General features: G+C 52.3%; 1 protein-coding gene across 1 annotated transcript; it reads left to right on the top strand.

The window, feature by feature from the left end:
* Nucleotides 1-4,741: 4,741 nt before the first annotated feature.
* Nucleotides 4,742-11,051, top strand: GAL (galanin and GMAP prepropeptide). The gene is made up of 6 exons (XM_041723178.1): nucleotides 4,742-4,901; nucleotides 5,109-5,189; nucleotides 5,872-5,926; nucleotides 9,059-9,145; nucleotides 9,531-9,608; nucleotides 10,797-11,051. The coding sequence occupies exons 2-6, from the start codon at nucleotides 5,109-5,111 to the stop codon at nucleotides 10,856-10,858; spliced, it is 363 nt and encodes a 120-aa protein (XP_041579112.1). The 5' UTR covers nucleotides 4,742-4,901; the 3' UTR covers nucleotides 10,859-11,051.
* Nucleotides 11,052-19,890: the final 8,839 nt, after the last annotated feature.

Here is a 19,890-nt window from a genome sequence, read left to right as displayed (position 1 = left end):
CACCAGCACCACCTAGGACTAGAGACCATGTCACCAGCTCCATCACAGCTGGACACCACTGGCCAGCAGGGTGTTCCAAGAAGTAGTGAGGTCATGGTGGGGTTGGTAGGCGGGGTCCTTGTGTCCCTTTGTCATCTTCTCTTCCAAGCTTGTCCTTTCCCTGAGCCCCTCTTGCCACCATCAGCTCCCTACCAGCACTGGAGGTGGTACATGCGTTCATTTGTTTGTAGTCATTAATTCATTCATTAGGCATCTGTTGACTGCTGTGTGTAAGACACAAATTAGGAGTCATTCCAGATGCATATAATAGAAAACCCCCAAATAACATTGCCTTAAACAGGAGGGAAGTTCATTCCTCTCTGTTGTGAGAGGGGCATGAAGGGTGGTGGCCCAGGGAACCAAGGCCCTCCAGTCTCCCTGTCATCCCTGTCATCCAAAGGCATCACCTCACAGCCCAGAATAGCTGCTCTACTCTAGCCCTCACATCCACATTCCAGGCAACAGGAAGGAGCAAGGGAAGAGGACCTGACTGCGGGCCTACCCTTGTGATTCCCCCCTCCACCTGGAATGTGCTGGGCCCCACCTGGCCAATCCTGCTCACCTGTGGGGTCAGGCTCCCTGAGCCCACGGACCTCCTGGTTCTCATGATAACGAGGTGGTTGTGAGTGTAACTGCTGTGCATAGGGCCCCGCTAGACTGTGAAACCCACGAGGGCAGGCTGGGCGCCAGGGCAAGCAGCAGCCCCTCCTGGGGGTGCCATGGCCCAGGTTTGCCCGGGCCCCTGCTCTTTTTGCTTTGTCAGCCTTGGGCTGGGTGTCCGCGGTCGTGATGAGCAGGGCTGTTGAGGGAAGATGGGCCAGCTCATGGTGCGGGGGTAAAATTATGCTTTCTGCTTGATTTCCATTACTCTAATGGTGATCCATTTTGCCTGCCACACACTGGGCCGTCCTCAAGATGACAGGTTGACAATGACTCCCATTGGGTCACTGCTGAGCACACAGAGCCCATTATAATGCTGGCTGTGGGTTCCAGCACAGCTTGTGCCAGGAAGCAGGCGCCTGTCATCTCAGGGGTGCTGTCCCCTTGTCTGAATGCATCTGCTGGCCTCAGGAAGTCACAGCATCTTCATGCTACCGCCTTGCTCCATTGGCCCCCCTTCTGGGCCCACCAAGGTGTCCTGGGCCGGGGTCGCCAGCCACCTTCCAGAATCCCCTGGCCCAAAACAGGGAGAAGCAGTGGGCGGGGCTGGATGGGACGGGAGGTCCTCCCGAGTGGCGTCGTGGTGAAAGTGCTTAGGAACTTCGAGGAAGCACCTTGGTTTTGAGCTCCTGTCTCCAAGTTAGTGTTAAATGGAGTCACAACCCCCTTGGGTTGGGGCCCAGCAACCCTTCGTCTTCCCCTGGCTGCACCTGTGCCCCTGCAGCCCCCCAGCTCGGCCTCTGGGAAGGTCTGGGAGCTGTCATATGGATAAATAGTCTGACGGCCCCACCTAAGCACATCACCTCACAAGGGTGACACGACTGTCCCATGTGCCTGCAGGGCTGCCTTCTCCCCACTTTGCCACCCGAGTGCTGGCTCCCAGCCAGAGTGTTCTGGGCCCAGCCTGCCCAAGGCCACATTTTCTTTAGGATCTGGGTGGACATGTAAGGGTCATGTGCTGCAGAGGGGTGCATCTCCCCACCTGCTCGCTTTATACGTTTGGAAGAATGATGACTGAAAGGCAGGATGTCTTCTTAATAAAGGCCTTCTCAACAGAAAAACTACTGTTAACTTTCTTTTCTTTTCTTTTTTTAAAGATTTCATTTATTTATTCATGAGAGACGCACACAGAGAGGCAGAGACACGGGCAGGGGGAGAAGCAGGCTCCCCACAAGGAGCCCGATGTGGGACTTGGTCCTCTCTTCCCCACCCATGGGAGGGATGGGCTTGGGGTCTGTTTTTTAATTAGTTCCAAGGACTTTGGCTCATAATTTCCGCTTCTTCAGACAAAGAGGCTCCCTGACAAAGCGAGTTGAGAGCAGGACATCCAAGCTCTGGTGGATGGCAAGAGGTATCTAACATGGAAGGTGCGGGAAGGCAGGAATTGGCCACATGTTGGGGTGCCCTCAGTCTCAGAAGCAGAGCAAGCATTCCAGAACCAAAGCACGTCTCTCCAGCAGTCGTCAGAAGGTGGTGGCATTTCTTAGGTAACCAGGGACACCGGTGGCCTGGCCCGTGCCCACTCCCCCAAGCCCTGTACGTCCGAGCACACAGGACACAAGAGGGTGTCACAGGAAGCTGTTCAGCTGTCCCTCTGCCCACCACTGACCAAGGTGGCCAGGGGGACAGCCCTACTCCCTCTTCCCTCCCCACGCTTTGGGGTTTACCGTGTGCTGTGAGTCCTGGTCTGGCCTCCTGCCCCTTACCATCCTCCCACCCCATTTGCCAAAACAGGAGTGACAGGAAGTCCAGTGTGTCCCTGAGACCCCCATCACAGCCAGCAGTCTATCCAAGTCAGGTCTCCCGGACAGCACCCCTCCTCGCCCGGCGGTAAACCAGGGCTGGGGGTCAGCACCTTCCTTCCCAGCCAACGGGCCCTGACTCAGTCCTCCAGCGCCCTGCGTCCTTCCCATCCGTGCAGAGGCAAATGGCTCTCCCGCAGTGTGTGGGAAGGTTCCTGAGGCTAAGATGTAGGACACCTGTGTGTGTGGGGGGGGGCATCATCATTGTCATCTGTCCTGTGTCTTGTTCACTCCAGAACTTCCAGTGACGTCACCCAACCTAATGTCCAGCTTGGTGGGTGGGGAGAGAATTGCAGCTTCTTGGTAACTGGGAAGCTGGTAAGCGGGGCCGCCTGGGTCTGCCCCTGCCGAGGACCCCAGTGGCCAGTGACGTCCAGCCAGGTGGGAAGAGGGGCGATTTTCAGCTGATGGCCTCATCCTTCCTTGGAAGCCTGGAGGGGCCACCCTTGTATGTATGTCTCTTGGTGTCTGTGAGCAGGGCAAAGAACAGTCTGGACTTGGCCCAAACTAAGGAAGTACTCATGGGGTACGCCAGGGGGGTCCTTGCTCCTGTGTGATTGCTTTGCCACCTGCCACAGGACAGCCTCTTCCTGCTGCTCTGCCCACCTGCCCACCCCTCGGCTGCCTCAAGGAGCTGGGGCTTGTCTCACTTGGGGTTCCCCAGACCCCCAAGGGCTCTACTACTACCTGACCCTGCTCAAAACAGCTGTGTCCTGCACCAGGGAACCATGGAGAACATCTGCAGGGACCTTTCTAAGACAGCAGTGCCTGTGGAATATAGGGGGGACCCACAGTTCCCAGGCTGGAGGTCAATCAGCCCCCCAGGAGATGGCCCAATGGCCCTGCTGGTTTGCCTCTTTTTAGCCAAACAGGACAAGGGTCTGGGCACCCAAAAGCCACTGGGCACTGGAGGCGGTAAAGCTGGGCCAGCAGGCAGGCAGGTTTCGGCCTCCTGCCTCCAGGCTACGTATTCATGGAGGCTGAACCCACATGCCACCCAGGGGAGGGGGCTCTTGCTCTGTACCCTGCTGCACCCCTCCCCCAGGACCACCCCACCTGGCCTAGTTTGGGCTGAGGGCTCCTCCTCCAAAGGGTGTGGCCGGGGAGCACCCTGCTCCCAGCTGTTGTAGCAAGGGAATGCAGTGTGTGGGTGGGGGCCTCTCTCTCCAGGTAGGACCTGGGTTGGGGTGATGGGTGTGGGGCTCACCAACACAGCAGTGATGTGGGCTGTGGGCAGTTGAGAGCTCTCCCCACAGGTTTCAGGGTTTCCCTGTGTGGCCTGATGGGGGCTCTCCCCTGGGATGATGGGGACTCTGCCCGGTGATGGAGGCTCTTCGGGGTGATGTGGGAGCTATCTGTAGGGCTGATGGGGGCTCTCTGTGGGGTGATGGGGGTTCTCTGTGGGGGTTATGGGTGCTCTCTGTAGGGGTGATGAGGACTGTGGGGTGATGGGTGCTCTCTGTGGGGGTAATGGGAGCTATCTGTAGGGGTGCTGGGGGCTCTGTGTGGGGGTGCTGGAGGCTCTCTGTGGGGTGATGGGCACTATCTGCAGGGTGACGGGGGCTCTTGCAGGGTGATGGGGCACTATCTGCGGGGTGATGGAGGCTCTCTGCAGGGTGCTGGGGGCTCTCTGTGGGGTGATGGAGGCTCTCTGCAGGGTGATGGGGCACTATCTGCGGGGTGATGGGGGCTCTCTGCGGGGTGATGGGGCACTATCTGCAGGGTGATGGGGGCTCTCTGCGGGGTGATGGGGCACTATCTGCAGGGTGATGGGGGCTCTCTGCGGGGTGATGGGGCACTATCTGCAGGGTGATGGGGGCTCTCTGCGGGGTGATGGGGCACTATCTGCGGGGTGATGGGGGCTCTCTGCGGGGTGATGGGGCACTATCTGCAGGGTGATGGGGGCTCTCTGCGGGGTGATGGGGCACTATCTGCAGGGTGATGGGGGCTCTTGCGGGGTGATGGGGCACTATCTGCAGGGTGATGGGGGCTCTTGCGGGGTGATGTGGAAGCTATCTGCGGGGGTGACAAGGGCTCTCTGCAGGGTGACGGGGGGCTCCCCCGCGGGGCTTGGGGTCTCTCCGCCGCCCCCGCCTCTCCACCGGTGCTCAGGACCACGGTGCGGTGCGGGCGCCCCCGCGGGACCATCACTCCGCCCCCCTCGGTTCGGCGGGGCCGGGGGGCGGGCGCCGAGCTCCGTGACGCTGCGCACCGCATAAATAGCGGCGGCCGCCGGGCCGCGGACACGTCGAGGGAGCCCAGCCGCCGCGCCTGTGCGCCATGCGGTGAGCCCCCCGGCCAGACCCGACCCCCGCCGGACGCCCGCACCCGCCGCCGCCGCCGCCCCGGACCCGCCACGACCCCGGGACCCCCCGCCGCCCGGACCCGCCGCCGCTCAAGGTACAGCGCGCCCCGGGGCCCAGCGGGAGGCAGCCCCGCCCGCCGCCGCCGCCGCCGCCGCTCCCGGGCCCCTCGCCCCCCGCCCCCCGCCCCGGGCCGGGCCGGGCCGGCGGCGCACAGCGCTGGGGGCGCCTCCTGGCCCCTGCGGCCGCTCCAGCCCCGCCCCGCCCCGCCCGAGCCTCGCCCGACGTGCGCCTTCCCTTGCAGATGCCGGGCGGCCGCGCCCTCCTGCTCGCCTGGCTGCTCCTCGCCGCGGCCCTTTCGGCCGCCCCGGGGCTCGGGGCACCGGTGAGTGCGGGCGCGTGTCCCCCGCTACGGGCCAGGAGGGGGAGCAACAGTCGCGCGCGCCGGGCGGGGGGGGCGGGGCGGGGCGGGGGCGCGGTCCCGCCGAGTCCCCGCCGGCGCACGACCAGCTCCTCGCTGCAAACCCGTTAAATCCGGGGGCTCCGTACTTGGCTGCTTCGCGGAGTTACCGGCAAGGCTCATTTCACTGCATTCAGCGGCGGCTCGGTTCCGCGGGGAGGGAGCCGAAGCCGCAGGTGCCCTCCACGCCTGTGTGCTCTCATGGCTTACAAGCAAGTGGGTGCACCCTGTGTTTGGGGGTTGGGGCCCTAGAGTGAATCACTTGCCAAAGCAAGTGTTCATGTGGAATATAGCTTTTGGGGGGCGAAGCCAGAATTTCTTGCAGCCTCCGAAGTGCATGCATCATTCAGATTCCTACACCATGCCTGGAAAGCCTGGTGGGCTTCCTTTAATATCCACTTCGCTTTAACAGGCTTACATCACGTCGCCCATTAAGTGACAGTAAAAAAAAAAAAAAAAAAAAAGTTTTTGCGATGTGAATTCTGCGATTACCTGAAGGGCAGCAGCTTCACAGACCACCGCAGTGGGCTATACAAACCGAGCCTGCCATTGGGGCTTCTTTGAACCCCTGCAGCCCATACCTGACATGACTCTTCTCCCATTCGAGGTGAAGGAGAAGAGAGGCTGGACCCTGAACAGCGCTGGCTACCTTCTTGGCCCACGTAAGTGACCCAGTGTGCGCGGCCCTCAGAGCCAAACCTGCTCTTGTGATGCTGACCGGAGCCACTTATGTGAATCCTGCTCTTTCTGACGTTTACGTAGCCAGTCCACATTCTGTTACATGGATAGAGGGACGTGGGGAGGCACTCCATGAGACTTTGAGGCAGGATGGCTTTCCATGCAGGTTAGGGGGTCAGGGATTCAAATACTTGCCACCTCCCCGGGGAGCGCCCTTCCCCATGCCCTGCCGCAAGCCTCACTTGCAACAAATGGGCAAATTCCTGGGTCCCTTGATCAGCGCCCCCGCCCAACCCTCCTCCTAGCCTTGCTTTTTCTTACTCAGGCATCTGTGCAACACAGAGCAGGACTTAGGTTATTGCCGAAAGATCAAAATGCCCACGGTAGGAGGGGAGTGGTGAGAAGGAAGAGTCTGCAGCGTGTGGGTTGGTGGGGTTGCGTGATGAACACGTGGAGGTCTCACTGGGCCTGACAGAGTGTGGGGCCTGGGCTGGGGCCGAGGTGGGGGGGCAGGAGGTGCATCCACATCCCTCACAGTGGGCCCTATGTGGAAACGGGTCAGCTGATCTGAGTCCTAGAAGGTTCCCAGAATGGGCCGGCTCCCCGCAGTCTGCCCATTAGCACTTTCTCAGCTTCAGAAGGTCAAATCTGGGCAGTGTGGAGTCGGAGGACGCTTTTGCCAACTTGCAGTAGTCCATCAGGGTACTGGGCCGTCCTTGGCCTTAACTCTGCCATGAATCTACCAGCTAAAATGTGCAGCCAGGGTGGGGGAGTGGGTGGGGGTGCATGCGTGTGTGCACACACCTAGAACCAGAGCATGGCGTTCACCTGCAGCCGTCATTTCCCAGACCTTGCCAGCCTGTGAGTAGACTAATACTTGGTGTCCTGTCCTTGATTTGACACCGTTTGGACACAGTGTGACTGGAGTGCCTTCAGGATGCAGAGAACCCATGGACCCAGAGGTGCTGGGGACTTCAGAGATCCCCTGATGTGGCAGCTGCGTGTAGATAAGCACGCCAAGTTCAGGGCTTGCTCAGGGCTGTGGAATTCTTAGTAGGGGCAGGAGGCAGCAGGTGTGCACAGGCAGGTTCTGCCTCCAGGTGACCCAGGCCCCAAAGGGCGCATCTCTGGGACCCAGAGGCTGTGTGCGTCCATGCCTCCCCTCGCTTGTCCTTAGCCCCGCTCTCTGCTTCCTGTTTGTCCTCTGTCTTCAGTGACACCTTCGGATTTTAATTATGCTAAAGGAGAGGACCAGAGGAGACCTTTTATTTCCTCCTCCAATCACTTACATGCTCGTAGCTCTGAAATTTGCAGACATGGTTGGTTTGGGGACAGCTGTCAACCCTAAGAAAAACAACCCTCCCCTATTTATGTACAGCCTTCTGCCCCAGGAAAGGAGGCAAGCAGCATGTAGGTCGCATTCCCTTCCCACCAGCGTAACTGGGAAGGACCGTGCCTGTTTTGTTTTGTTTTTTATTTTTCTTTTATTCATTTATGATAGTCACAGAGAGAGAGAGAGAGAGAGAGAGAGAGGCAGAGACACAGGCAGAGGGAGAAGCAGGCTCCATGCACCGGGAGCCTGATGTGGGACTCGATCCCGGGTCTCCAGGATCATGCCCTGGGCCAAAGGCAGGCGCCAAACCGCTGCTACAGCCAGGGATCCCAACCATGCCTGTTTAAACTAGCACAGGGCTGGCTCTTAATCCCACCACTTGAACAGACTTTTCTCCCACGTAGATGGTGTCTCTCTGACGTTCAGGAGGATGCTCTGAGCAACACGGGCATAGAAATGACCAAGACGAGCAGGGGCCCCAGGCAGGGCCTCTGGGTGCCCTGGTGTCAGGTCAAAGGCAAGGGCAGGTCCCCACATAGTCCTGTCACTGTAAGTCGTGTGACCTCGCCGGCAGGAGGGGCACATGGGCTCAGAGGGCGCAGGTTTTCCAGAACCTTCTGGAAGCCTGAGCTCTGTTGCTCAGAAAGCATCTCATCTCTGTGTGCTTCTGACCCAAGAGAAAGAAGGAACCCTTCCGCAAAGATCCTCATTCATATTACTTTGAAATATTAATCTGTTCGTCAAGATTTGGATCTTGAACTAGAAAACAAGCTCTTGTTTACTGTCAAGCTTACATCTCTGTCAAGCTGGCTCGCCAGAGGCGGCACCTGCAGAGGAGCTTATCAGGATGCTTTATAGCCCCAGCACACCCCGTTTCTGTAGGCGCACATGGGGGACAGGGGACAATGACCACGATGGGGGCACGACACCAGCAGCCTGGTTCTTCCTGCCCCCAGGGCTGTGCCACGGCCTCCGGCTTTCTCCTGCCTCGCCTTGCAGACAGATGCCACAGGCATCTGAGCCACAGGCCCTGAGCCCCTCTCACCCCGTCCTCATGGCCTCTTCTCCCTCACCCCCAAAACACCCCAAACCCGGTGCTTCTTTCCCTGCTGGGCCCTTGGGTTAGCACCTCCTGCTTTCCTTCCGAGCTTCTCAAGGGACTGCTCTGCTTGCAATCACGACTCCCTCTTTTCACACCAGCCAACATAGGCGTGAGCACACACACGCACGCACGTGCACACACGGTCATTTAGCCCCCCTGCCCCCGGCTCTGGCTGGCTTGCTCCAATCCATCTCCCACACAGCTGCCGGGGAGCTCTTAGAAAAGTCTGATCAGTCTGAACTTCAGTTCTTCAGCGGCAACCCCGTTTTCAGGGCCATAGGACCCCAGCCCGTGGTCTCCCTGAGAGGTACCCAGCTCACCTGCCAGCACCTCTGGGACCACCTCAAGCCCCTCTCCCTGCACCAGCTGCTCTCCCCAGGGCCTGTCCAGCTCTGCCGAGCGCTGTGCTCCCTCTCGCTTCCCTCCTAGCCCCGTGGGTTCCTTCCTCTGGCAGAGTCCCTGCACCTGAGAGGGGGAGGTCCGTGCCTCTGGCATTGGCACAAGTTTGTGGTTCCACAGAGAATGATATTTCTGCTGCTATGGCTTCCCTACTGTGACTTAATCTTTACCATCCAGTTGCCTATGCGCTTTATAAGCAGCCAGTGTGTCCTCCTTTGGGAGTGAGGAGAGTGTAATTATACTAACAACTGTCAGGTGTTTTCCTCTCCGATTTGCAAACAGATGCCATTGACAACCACAGATCATTTCATGAGAAGCCTGGCCTCACTGGCAAACGGGAACTCCCACCTGAAGACGAAGGAAGGTCAGGTGAGAGAGCCTGGGTCACCTCAGGTTGATCACCCCCCCCCCCCGGGGCACACAGGGCAGTGGGGCATCAGGCTCCTGCCACCCCCTACCCCAGCCTGGCCTGGCCAGGTCTGCCAGCTGCCAGGACAAGTACAAGACCCAGCATCAGCATCCTGTGCCCCAGGGCGGCCACAGGGGCAGAGTCACTGGGCTCAAGGCCTCAGAAGAGTTTGGCCTTGACCGGACCCCACCCCCACCTCCCATCCCTGCACTGTGCTAAGCAAGGCCCTCGGGAGGGGTCATGGCCAGTCCACCGGCTTCCAGATGATGCCCAGCCCTCCGCAGATGGAGATGTGAGATACAGAGCCCCGTGCAGCAGGTGGCAGACGCCGATCCTGTTTTCTAGGAGGCTTTGACGGGCCGCTGTTGGAGAATGCCGCTGTGCGCATGTTAATCGAGTTTCTGACTTTCTTGCGTCTCAAAGGTACATGAAATATTACCAATTTTAAATTCCGCCTCTTAGAGCCCCGCACACATAAAAAGCCTATCAAAAGAGGATTCCGTAGTCTTTTCTTGGGAAGTAGCCAGCCATCTGCTCACATTCCTAAAGTCAGGGCAGTTGGTTGGGAGGGTCATCAGAGCCTTGGGGGACCCAGGGACAGAGAGAGCGTCTGGCCCCACTCCCTTGCTGAACGAGCCATACTTGGTGGCAGGGTGACAAGTGCTGCAGTTCCCTGTAGGCCATCTCAGACCACACCTCGTAAGCAGGTGAACTGACCCATATTTCAGATCCCAGTTTTTATGCAGCCTTCCTGCAGAGCGGACCTCATTCCCATCTCAATAGTCTCCCCTCTAGACCTGGTATCTTCTGCGGTGTGGGTGAGGCCTCCCTGTGGGCCTGTTTCTGCCTGGTCCCTCTGCACGGAGCATCAAACCGCTCCCCGGGAAGGTACCAGGACAGAGGTGGCAGTGCCCCAGGAGCCAAGTAAGGGAGACAGGGATGGAGGGGGGGGTTCTCCAGGAGAGACATGTTTGTCAAGTTTTACACTTTACAATTTGGTTGTGAGTTTGGCAGAGTTGAGACTAATCTTGACTTCTGTTTTGATCCATGTGCTTGCTTTTCTGGCTGTACCCATGGCTGTAGTTAAGGAGTTCAGGTGGGCGTGGGAGGGAGGAGGTGAAAGGCAGGTGGCTTCTTCCTTGGAGCCAACCGTGGGCACGGAGACTGCAGAGGAGGACTTTCCAGCTCAGAACCCATAACCAAGTCGGCTCTGTTGGAGCCCTGCCAAACCTGCAGGGGACTCTCTGCCTGGGGAAAATCTGGTGACTTTTCCTGCAAGGGCAGATGGATTCTTCTGGGGACTTGTTTTTCACTTTGCTCTGTTTAGAATTTTGTAATATGGAACTTCTTTCACTCAGAGGTACCCATCTTTATTACCCAAACAGGAATTATACTTCATTAAAGTGAGACTTTAAGAGCCCGACAGTTTCAAATGCATAGTAAGTGTGAAACTTAAATCAGTAAGTGGTGAGAAATAGGAAGGGTTGCCCTGGATTTCAGGTCTGATTCTGGGACCCTCCAGAGAATGACACAGTGGCTCTGGCATGTGTGCTGAGTGTCACTGTCCCTGGTGCAGATGGTAGGGCTCTGACGGGCGCTCCTTCGTTGCAGAGGCCGGGGCCCTGCCCGACCTGCCGTCTGCGGTCTCCGCAGAAGATGTGGAGCAGCCCTGATGATGCCCTTGGGCAGGTTCCTCTGTGCCATGTCGCTTAAGGTCAAACTTGGACACGATGGATAATCTTGTGCCAACTTACGGTGACCAGTCCTGTCCCCTGTGCTCTGATGCTGTGTCGTTAGGATTTTGTTGTGGAGATTCTTTTCCCTTTGGTAATTATTTTGAGCAGCAAAATAAAAAATAGCAATGGCTTTTGGGTGTCTTTTCCTTCTGTGTGTATCTGTCACCACTGCCACCAGTGCGTTTTAACAGATAAAGCTTGATTATAATCATGAGCAGCAGAGGAAATCCTAGCGTCCAGAGCATCTCTGAGTGCTACCTGTTGTCATGCGTGCCCAGGGGACACAGAGTCACCTTGGTCTTCAGTGAGTCAAACACAACCACGAAGAGACGTCCACTACCCACACAATCAAAACCAGGATGGACAGAAGCCCTGGCTGCAGGGAGCTGGCACTTCATAGAGAGATAGGAACAAAAACCCTAAAGCAGCCCTAACCATAGTGGCTGAGGGAACTACGAGGTGCCTGTGACAGGGAGACAGAGAAGGAAAGTCCTAACCAGGGGGCGGGGATGGGGCTGAGGTGGGGATTGATGTAGCAAAATTCATGTGGCTGGGGCAGAAAGCCAGGTGTCTGAGAAACCTCAGCTACGTGTGGGTCAGCAGAGGGGCGGCCTGGGGGATGGCACAGTAGATGTGGGGTGGGTCCTGGGACAGAAACAGATCACACCAAGCAACAGATCACGCCAACAACAGATCACACCAAGCCTGTTAACAGTGACTGGAACTTGGGAGTTTTAGAGGCCCCCCCGCCGTGTTCTAAGGCTCCCCCAGGTGAGAATCCAGGCCGATTGCCGATTACCCAGCCCCTGCTGGCAGGGCCCGAGCTGAGCCCTTGCGTCCTTCTGCCCACCCTGTGAAGCTGCCCCCCCCCCAGGCTCCTGTGGCTCCCACAGCTCCCACGTGGTTCCAGGACTCCATCAGCTCTGTCCTTTCCCCCCACACACACATGCGCTGTGCTCAGACTTGGGTCACTCTCCCAGCTCAGTGTGCAACAGCAGCCACCGGGTCCTCTGCACACCCAGCCACACGGGCATCTCTGGTCGGTACTCGGGTCACCACCAGCCTCCTTTGTCCTCTCTCACACTGAATACTCTTTAGTTCTCCCAGACCTGGGAGGGGCTTGTGGGACCACAGCTCACCCGGCCCCTCCTCTAGTGCCTCCTCTGGGAGTCTGATTCTGGGGAGCGGGGGAGCCCAAGCTCGCCCTCCCAGCAAGTGCCCAGTGCTGCTGCTGGTCAGGGGCCACACGCCGCCGTCTGCTCCCCAGGGAAGGGAAGTGAGGGACTGAGAGAGGTTCGGTACCCTCAGCGGCCCAGCAGCGTGATGGATGAATGGACAGTCCTCACAGGGCATCTGTGGAGGACACTTCTCCACTTCCAGAGAGAACGCGGCTGGAACAGGCTACAGCCATCCTGGATACTTCAGCTGCCGACAATGGCAGAATTTTTAAGACAAAAAGTCCGCCAGCATGAGGGGAAGTGAAGAATTTATAGGTAGTTCTTTTCTTTTTTTTTAATTAATTTTTATTTATTTATGATAGCCGCACAGAGAGAGAGGCAGAGACACAGGCAGAGGGAGAAGCAGGCTCCATGCACCAGAAGCCCGACATGGGACTCGATCCCAGGTCTCCAGGATCCAGGATCGCACCCTGGGCCAAAGGCAGGCGCCAAACCGCTGCGCCACCCAGGGATCCCTATAGGTAGTTCTGACAACAACCCAGATGACCTGCTGAGTGAAAGAGGAAGGAGAATGAGGAGGTTATTTACCTCCTTGAGGAGGCAGCTCTCTCCATGCCATGAAAGTGCAGTCATGAAAGCTGACTGACATCAAGACCCTCCTTCCACAGTTTGAGGCCGAGGCCGGGGAGCCCCTCCCCAGTGTCTGTCCAGAGCCTGAGGAGGAGAGTCTTGCTCCTGAGGCCCCTGGAGAAGGAGGAAGGGGAGGGGTGTGGGGGGCTAAGGAGTCCCAGTGCAGGGGCAGAGTCTCAGAAAGACACAAAAGATCACAGCTGATTACTGTGCAGCCTGTGAACTTTTGCTTTAATACACTGCAAAGCAAGAGGTTCTGTGCTCCATTTTACAGCCTGGATTTCACCCTGTTTTATCCATGATACAAACTAAGATGGCTCTAGAAAGCAGAAAGCTTGACCACCTCTGATCCAACTTTTAAAGAAAAGTTTGCTGATTTCTGCTTTCAGGAAGATGGAGTAGATGTAATCCTTCCTGATTCCCTTGCTAAGTACAACCCTGGACATTTTGTATAAAGCAAGCATAAGACTGAAAGGTCAAGACGAGGGAAGACCTCAGAACCCAAGGATGATACAGTGGTGAGTTCTAGGTTTTCTTTTTGTCTTTGTAGCAGAGTAAAGCTGACTCTCTCCATCTTGATATATGGGTTAATGTAATTCTTACCAAGGAAGAGGAGGAAAAGACAAGTTAAGCACCAGGAGAGAATATCTGCAAACCACATGTCACATTAAGGGATATCCCACCAAGGATATATTTCTCTGAAGCATATAAAGGTCTCTCAAACCTCAACAGTGAAGAAAACAAATAATCCAATTTTTAAAATGGGCAAAATACAGGAACAGACATTTCACTGAAGACATATAGATGGAAAATAAGCATATGAAATGATGTTCAACATCGCTAGTCAGTAGGGGGATAAAAATTAAAACCACAATGAGATTCCACTAAATACCTATCAGAACAGCTAAAATAAAAAAATAGTGATACCACCGACTGCTAGCAAGAATGCAGATAAAGCGGATCACCCATACACTGCTATTGTAAATGTGAAATGGTACAGCCACTCTGGAAAACAGCTTTGTAGTTTCTTTAAAAATGAAACATGTTAAAAAATAATAGTAATAATAAAAAAAAAAGAAACATGTAGCTACCATTCAACCCACCAATTATACTCCTGGACATTTAACCCAGATGAATGAAAATTTGCCTGCACACAAATGTTCACAGTAGCTTTATTTGTAATAGCAAAAAAACTGGAAACAGCCCAGATGTCCTTTAATGGGTGAATGGTTAAACTGCCATCCATCCACCCTACGCACCTACCATTCAGCAAGAAAAAGTAACAGACTACTAAGCTATGCCCCAATCCAGGTGAATCTCCAGAGAATTCCTCTGAGTAAAAAAAAAAAAAAAATCTTAGAACGTTACATACTGTATGATCCTTTATATAGCATTCCTGAAATGATGAAAGTATAGAAATGGAGAACAGGTCAGGGGCTCCCAGGGTTTAGAAAGGAGGATGATGGATATGGCTTTAAAGGATGACTTGGGAAAAATAAATAAATAAAGGATGACTTGGGGATCCTTGAAGTGGTGGAAATGTTCTGCATCTTGACTGTATCAAAGTCAGCATCCTGGTTGTAATATTCTACTTAAGTTTCGCAAGATGTTACCATTGGGGAAAACTGGATAAAGGGTGTATAGCATCTCTCTGTATCATTTATTACAAATAACTATGCATCTACAATCATCTCAAAATAAAAAGTTTAGTTTTTTAAAAGCTATTCAAATATATTTTAGGGCCCTAATATGTTCACAAGTGAATTCTACCAAACATTTAAGGAAAAAATTATTCCAATTCTTTATAACCTCTTCCCAAGATGGAAGTCCTAACTCATTCTATGAGGCTAGCTTTACCCTAATACTAAAACCAGAGACATTACAAGAAAACCACAGACCAATATCTCTCATAAACAGAGATGTAAAATCCTTAATAAAACATTAGCAAATCAAATGAATAACATATAAAAAGAATTACACACCATGACCAAGTGGAATTTATTAACCCACATATGCAAATCTGGTTCAACATTCAAAAGTCGGTTAATGTAATCATCACATCAACAGGATAAGGAGGAAAAAAGTCACATGATCATATCAGTAGATATAGAAAAGGCATTTAGCAAAACCTAACACCTATTTATAGTTTTCAGCAAACTAGGAAGAGAGGGGAGCTTCCTCAGCTTGATATAGAATGTCTACCAAAAAACCCTACAGCTAACATCATACTTAATAGTAAGAAACCAAAAGTTTTCCTGCTAAGATAAGGAACAAAGCAAGGATGTCCCCTCTCATCCTTGGGGACACTGTAGTGGAAGTCCTAGCTAGGAAGGAAGGAAGTCCCAGTCCTTCCAAGAAGTCCTTCCAAGAAGGCAGGGAAATAAAAGGCATACAGATTGGGAAGGAAGAAATAAAACTGTCTTTGTTTGCAGACGACATGACCGTCTATGTAGGAAACCAGAAAATCAACAACAAGAACTCCTGGAACTAAAAAGCAATCATAGCAAGGTTACAGGATACAAGGTTAATATACAAAAGTTAATTGCTTTTAGGGACACCTTGGTGGCTCAGTCTGGTGGGTAACCAACTCTTGGTTCTGGCTCAGGTCATGATCTCAAGGTCATGGAGTCGAGCCCCACATCCTGCTCCATGCTCAGTGGGGAGTCTGCTTGAGAGTCTCTCTCTCTCCTTTTCCCTCTGTCCCTCCTCCCTGCTCTCTCTCTCTCAAATAATAAATAAATCTTGGGGCAGCCCCGGTGGCACAGCGGTTTACCGCTGCCTACAGCCTGGGGTGTGATCCTGGAGATCCGGGATCAAGTCCCACGTCAGGTTCCCTGTATGGAGCCTGCTTCTCCCTCTGCCTGTGTCCCAGCCATTCTCCCCCCCCCCCCCAATAAATAAATAAATAAAATCTAAAAAAAATTTTTTTTAAAAAGAAAGTTTTAAAAAATCAATCTTAAAAAAAAATACCCACAAAAGTTCATTCCTTTCCTGTATAACACCAATGAACAAGTGGAGTTTGCAATTAAAAATATATCATTTATGTTAGCACCCCCAAAAGTGAAATACATAGGTACAAATCTAACAAAACATGTACAAGATCTATATGGAGGAAACTACAAACTTTGACGACAGAAATCAAAGAAGTGCTAAATCACTGGAGAAATATTCCATGTTCATGGATAGGATGACCCAATATTTTGAAGATGTCCATTCTTCCCAACTTGATCCACAGAATCAATGTAATCCCAATTAAAGTCTCTGAAAGTTATTTTGTAGGAATTAAAAAACAGATTCTAAAGTTTATATGGAGAGAAAAAGACTGAGAATATCCAACATGATATTGAAGAAAAAGAACAAAGTTGAAGGATGGACTACCACCCGACTTGGAAGACTTTCCACAAAGCTATCATCAGGACAGTGTGACATTGGCAAAAGAATAGACAAATAGATCAATGGAATGGAATCAAGAGCCCAGAAATAGACGTACATAAATATTGTTAACTGATCTTTGGCAAAGGAGTAAAGGCAGCACAATGGAGCAAAAACAGTGTTTTCAAGAAATACTGCTGAAACAGCTGGACAACCACATGCAAGAAAAGGGTGGGGGAATCTAGACACATCTTACTTCACAAAAATGGAAACTCATAGTAAACCATATACATAAACATAAAATGCAACACTCTAAAACTCCCATAACACAGAAGATCTAGATGACTTTGAGCATGGCCATGACTTTTTAGATATAACACCAAAGTCACGATCCATAAAAGAACAATTAATGAGCTGGACTTCATTAAAATTTAAGACTTCTGCTCTGCAAAATCACTATTGAAAGAATGAGAAGACAAGCCACTGACTGGAAGAAAATATTTGCAAAATGCACATATATATGATAAAGGACTGTTATCCAAAATACACAAAGAACTCTTAAAACTCAGCAACAGGAAAATGAAGAACCCAATTAAAAGATGGGCAAAAGATCTGTGCAGACAAGTTGCTAAAAAAGATACACAGAAGGCAAGGCAAGCAAGCACATGAAAAGATGCTCCAGGCCGTGGGCCATCAGGGAATTGCAACAGAAAACAACTAGATATGGCCGCACACCTATGGGAATGGCCAGAGTTCGGAATCCTGACAGCACTTGACTGGTGTTGTCACCTCTGCCCTCCTGAGCCTGGTGGCCTTTGTGGGGAGAGCTGCAGCAGGAGCTGCCTCTGCCCCTCCAGTGCTCTTCTCTTCCCCACACTGATTCCCCAGGCACCATCTGCATCTTAGAAGAAACTTCCACCTTCACTTCCCTCAATCAGTGTCCTCATCTAGTTCACATAATAATTTATCTCTTGTGGTTTTAAGCTGCAACCCCACTGGAATTCGACCAGCCTCAGTGGAACTTCAGGGAATTAGTGCAGGGTTTTGTAAGGAGATGAAGAGCTTCAGAGCCAAGAAGAGGACTACACACAGGTTTCTGCTCAGATTCCCCAGGCAGCAGAAGGTTCTGTTTCCTATGTTCTCATGTTTTCTGTATTGTGTACAAGCTTGTGGTTAATTGAGGGAAACTTTTCAGCATGTGCAAATAGAAATATGTATTTGGTCTCTATGCTGTTTCCTAATAGAGCTCATAAAGCCCTTGTAATTTCTTGGATAGTAGGAGTGTCTTTTGTTCTAATGAGGCAACTCTGGGTGGGCTTCTGACTGGGGGCTTGTCACCAGAAAGACCAAGCCACACGCTCCAGGGAGGAGAGGGGGCTAGAGGCTGAGTTGATACTTGATTGTACCTATGACATGAAGCCACCATAAAAATCCCTAAAATACAGGGTTCAGAGTTTTAGGGTTGGTGAATGCCACAGGCCAGAGGGTCGCGCCCCAAGCTTCACAGGGACAGAGTGCGCTCCTGAACCTTGCCCTATGTACTTCATCCTCAGGTTGCTCATATGAATCCTTCAATATCCTTTACAATAAACTGGTAATAGCAAGTAAAATGTTTCCCTGAGTTCTGTGAACTGTTATAGCAGATTTTCAGACCCAAAGAGGCGTTCCCGGAAGCTTCCAACTACAGCCAAGTCAGACAGAAGTGTATGGGTTTTCCTCAGGACCCAGTATTGCAACTGGTGTATGGCTGGTGTCTGAAGTTGAGGACAGTGGCGGGGACTGAGCCCTTAACCTGGGTCATCCGACACTAACTCCAGGAAGTTAGCAACATAACTAAATTGAGTAATATTAGGACACCCAGTTGGTGTCGAGAGAAATGGAGTATAGATTGGTGGAGGGGATATGCCACCTGTCTCATGTCTAGCTATTATTCTGAGGGGAGAAGCGGCTTTCTTTCAGCATGTCATGTTACGACTTCTTTTCGAATTCTCAAAAAGGCAAGCTTTAAGCTAAGCTGCATTTGGGGAGGAACGACACCAAAAAACCCTCTGAAAACCCAGCAGATAGTCTCACCCTAATCACAGAGGCGGCCGAGTTATTAGTAGATACAGGCGAGAGCTACAAGGCAGTTCATTTTGCACAGCCACATCCAGAAGTAAGGCATGCTATGTTTATTTTTATATAGTTTGAAAATGGCCTTGGCTCTTTACCAGCAACAGATGATGTACTTTTTGATTTTTTAAAAATATTTTATTTATTTATTTATGAGAGATACACAGAGAGAGAGGCAGAGGGAGAAGCAGGCTCCATGCAGGGAGTCCGATGGGGGACTCAATCCCAGAACTCCAGGATCACGCCCTGAGCTGAAGGCAGGCACTAAACCACTGAGCCAGCCAGGCGTCCCAGAAGATGTACTTTTAGATATTTAAGTCATCCTATGTAACTGTCACCCTTGGGCATTACACTGGCTTGATACACGGCTCTACCTGGCTCTCACTTATCATACTGAATTTTCTAAAAGCTGTATGGGCTTACTAAATTCTCCCTGGCGAGAAACTCTACAGGGACGGGCCTTCCCTTAATTTTCAGGCTCCCGCTCAGTATAGCTGGCCACAGTCAGAGTATCCTGGCCTGGCATGAAAGGTCCCCTGCCTCACACGAACCTGGGCTCTGGCCAGCTCCTGGGTCGTGCTGGGTCCCTGACCCAAAGGCTGTTGCTCATCTTCCTCCCTGGCCAGGACATTCTTGGGGCTCTGTAGGTGACCACCCCTGGCTTCGGGACCTCTATAGGCAGCTCTTTATCTCAGAATAGTTCTGGAGAACAGTGTTCCCTTTACCTCCCTCCATACCTGTGCCATGCGGCTCCAGAGCCTCTAAAATGTGCCGGGTGTGCGCAGAGATGTGCCTGTAAGATGCACGCTGGACTGCAAAGATGTGGTACATACAAAAGAATGTGAAATACCTCAATCATTTTTATTTTTATTACATGGTGACATGACAGTATTTTGAATATATGGGGTTAGATAAAAGATTGCTAAAATAAATTTCACCTACTCCTCTTCACTTTTTCAAATATGGCTCCTAGAAAATGTGAAGTGACTGGTAAGGCCCTGCAGACATTGCCACTGGCAGCATTTCAGGACAGACGCAGAGGAAAGGCCGCCCCCCAAGAAGGGGATCAGGAAGCCCTGGTTCGGGACCCCACCAGCGCCGAGGGTGGAGTGGATGGGTCCCCTCCAGCAGCACCCCTCCCACCCCTTCCCAGATGCACAGGGGGCTAAGAAAGTGTCCCTAGGCATGGGGCACCCAGGCCTCTGCCTCTGGCCTGTCACCATGAATCTCCATCTGGAGGAGCCAAAGGGGAATTGAAATGGTGAAGAATTAAGTTTATTTCTTTCCCTCCAGGGTTTCCCATCAGAACTTGCTGTTCTGAATACAACTCTACTAAACGGCAGCCAGCCGCTGGGCCCCTTGCTTATGCGGGTGCTGTGCTGGCAAGTAAATTTTCTAAACATACTCTAAGGGTCCAATGCTATTCATAAACACAGAACAGGATGAATATATTTATAGTTACTAAGTTAATTACAACAATGGAAGACATTGGAAATTTTAATCGTTTTGCTTTTTCAAAAGAAATAAAAGAGAGTCAACTTAATAACTAATCTTACCTGCTGGCTTCTGCAAACTAGTTACTTCAACCATATTTTAACAAACAGTAATAATATTAGAACAGTAATTAGGGAGAAGTTAATTGGATAATAGAGCATTCAAATGAGAACACACAAGAAA

Source organism: Vulpes lagopus, chromosome 11, assembly GCF_018345385.1.
Source record: "Vulpes lagopus strain Blue_001 chromosome 11, ASM1834538v1, whole genome shotgun sequence".
Classification (NCBI taxonomy): domain Eukaryota; kingdom Metazoa; phylum Chordata; class Mammalia; order Carnivora; family Canidae; genus Vulpes; species Vulpes lagopus.
This window is presented reverse-complemented; position numbering and strand designations above follow the sequence as displayed.

Bases quoted from the DNA above. Each gene is read 5' to 3' on its own strand.
- GAL (XM_041723178.1), top strand. From the start codon at position 5,109: ATGCCGGGCGGCCGCGCCCTCCTGCTCGCCTGGCTGCTCCTCGCCGCG. The intron at 5,190-5,871 runs GTGAGTGCGGGC...CTCCCATTCGAG, and splicing joins CCCCGGGGCTCGGGGCACCG to GTGAAGGAGAAGAGAGGCTG. The intron at 9,146-9,530 runs GTGAGAGAGCCT...CCTGTTTTCTAG, and splicing joins TGAAGACGAAGGAAGGTCAG to GAGGCTTTGACGGGCCGCTG.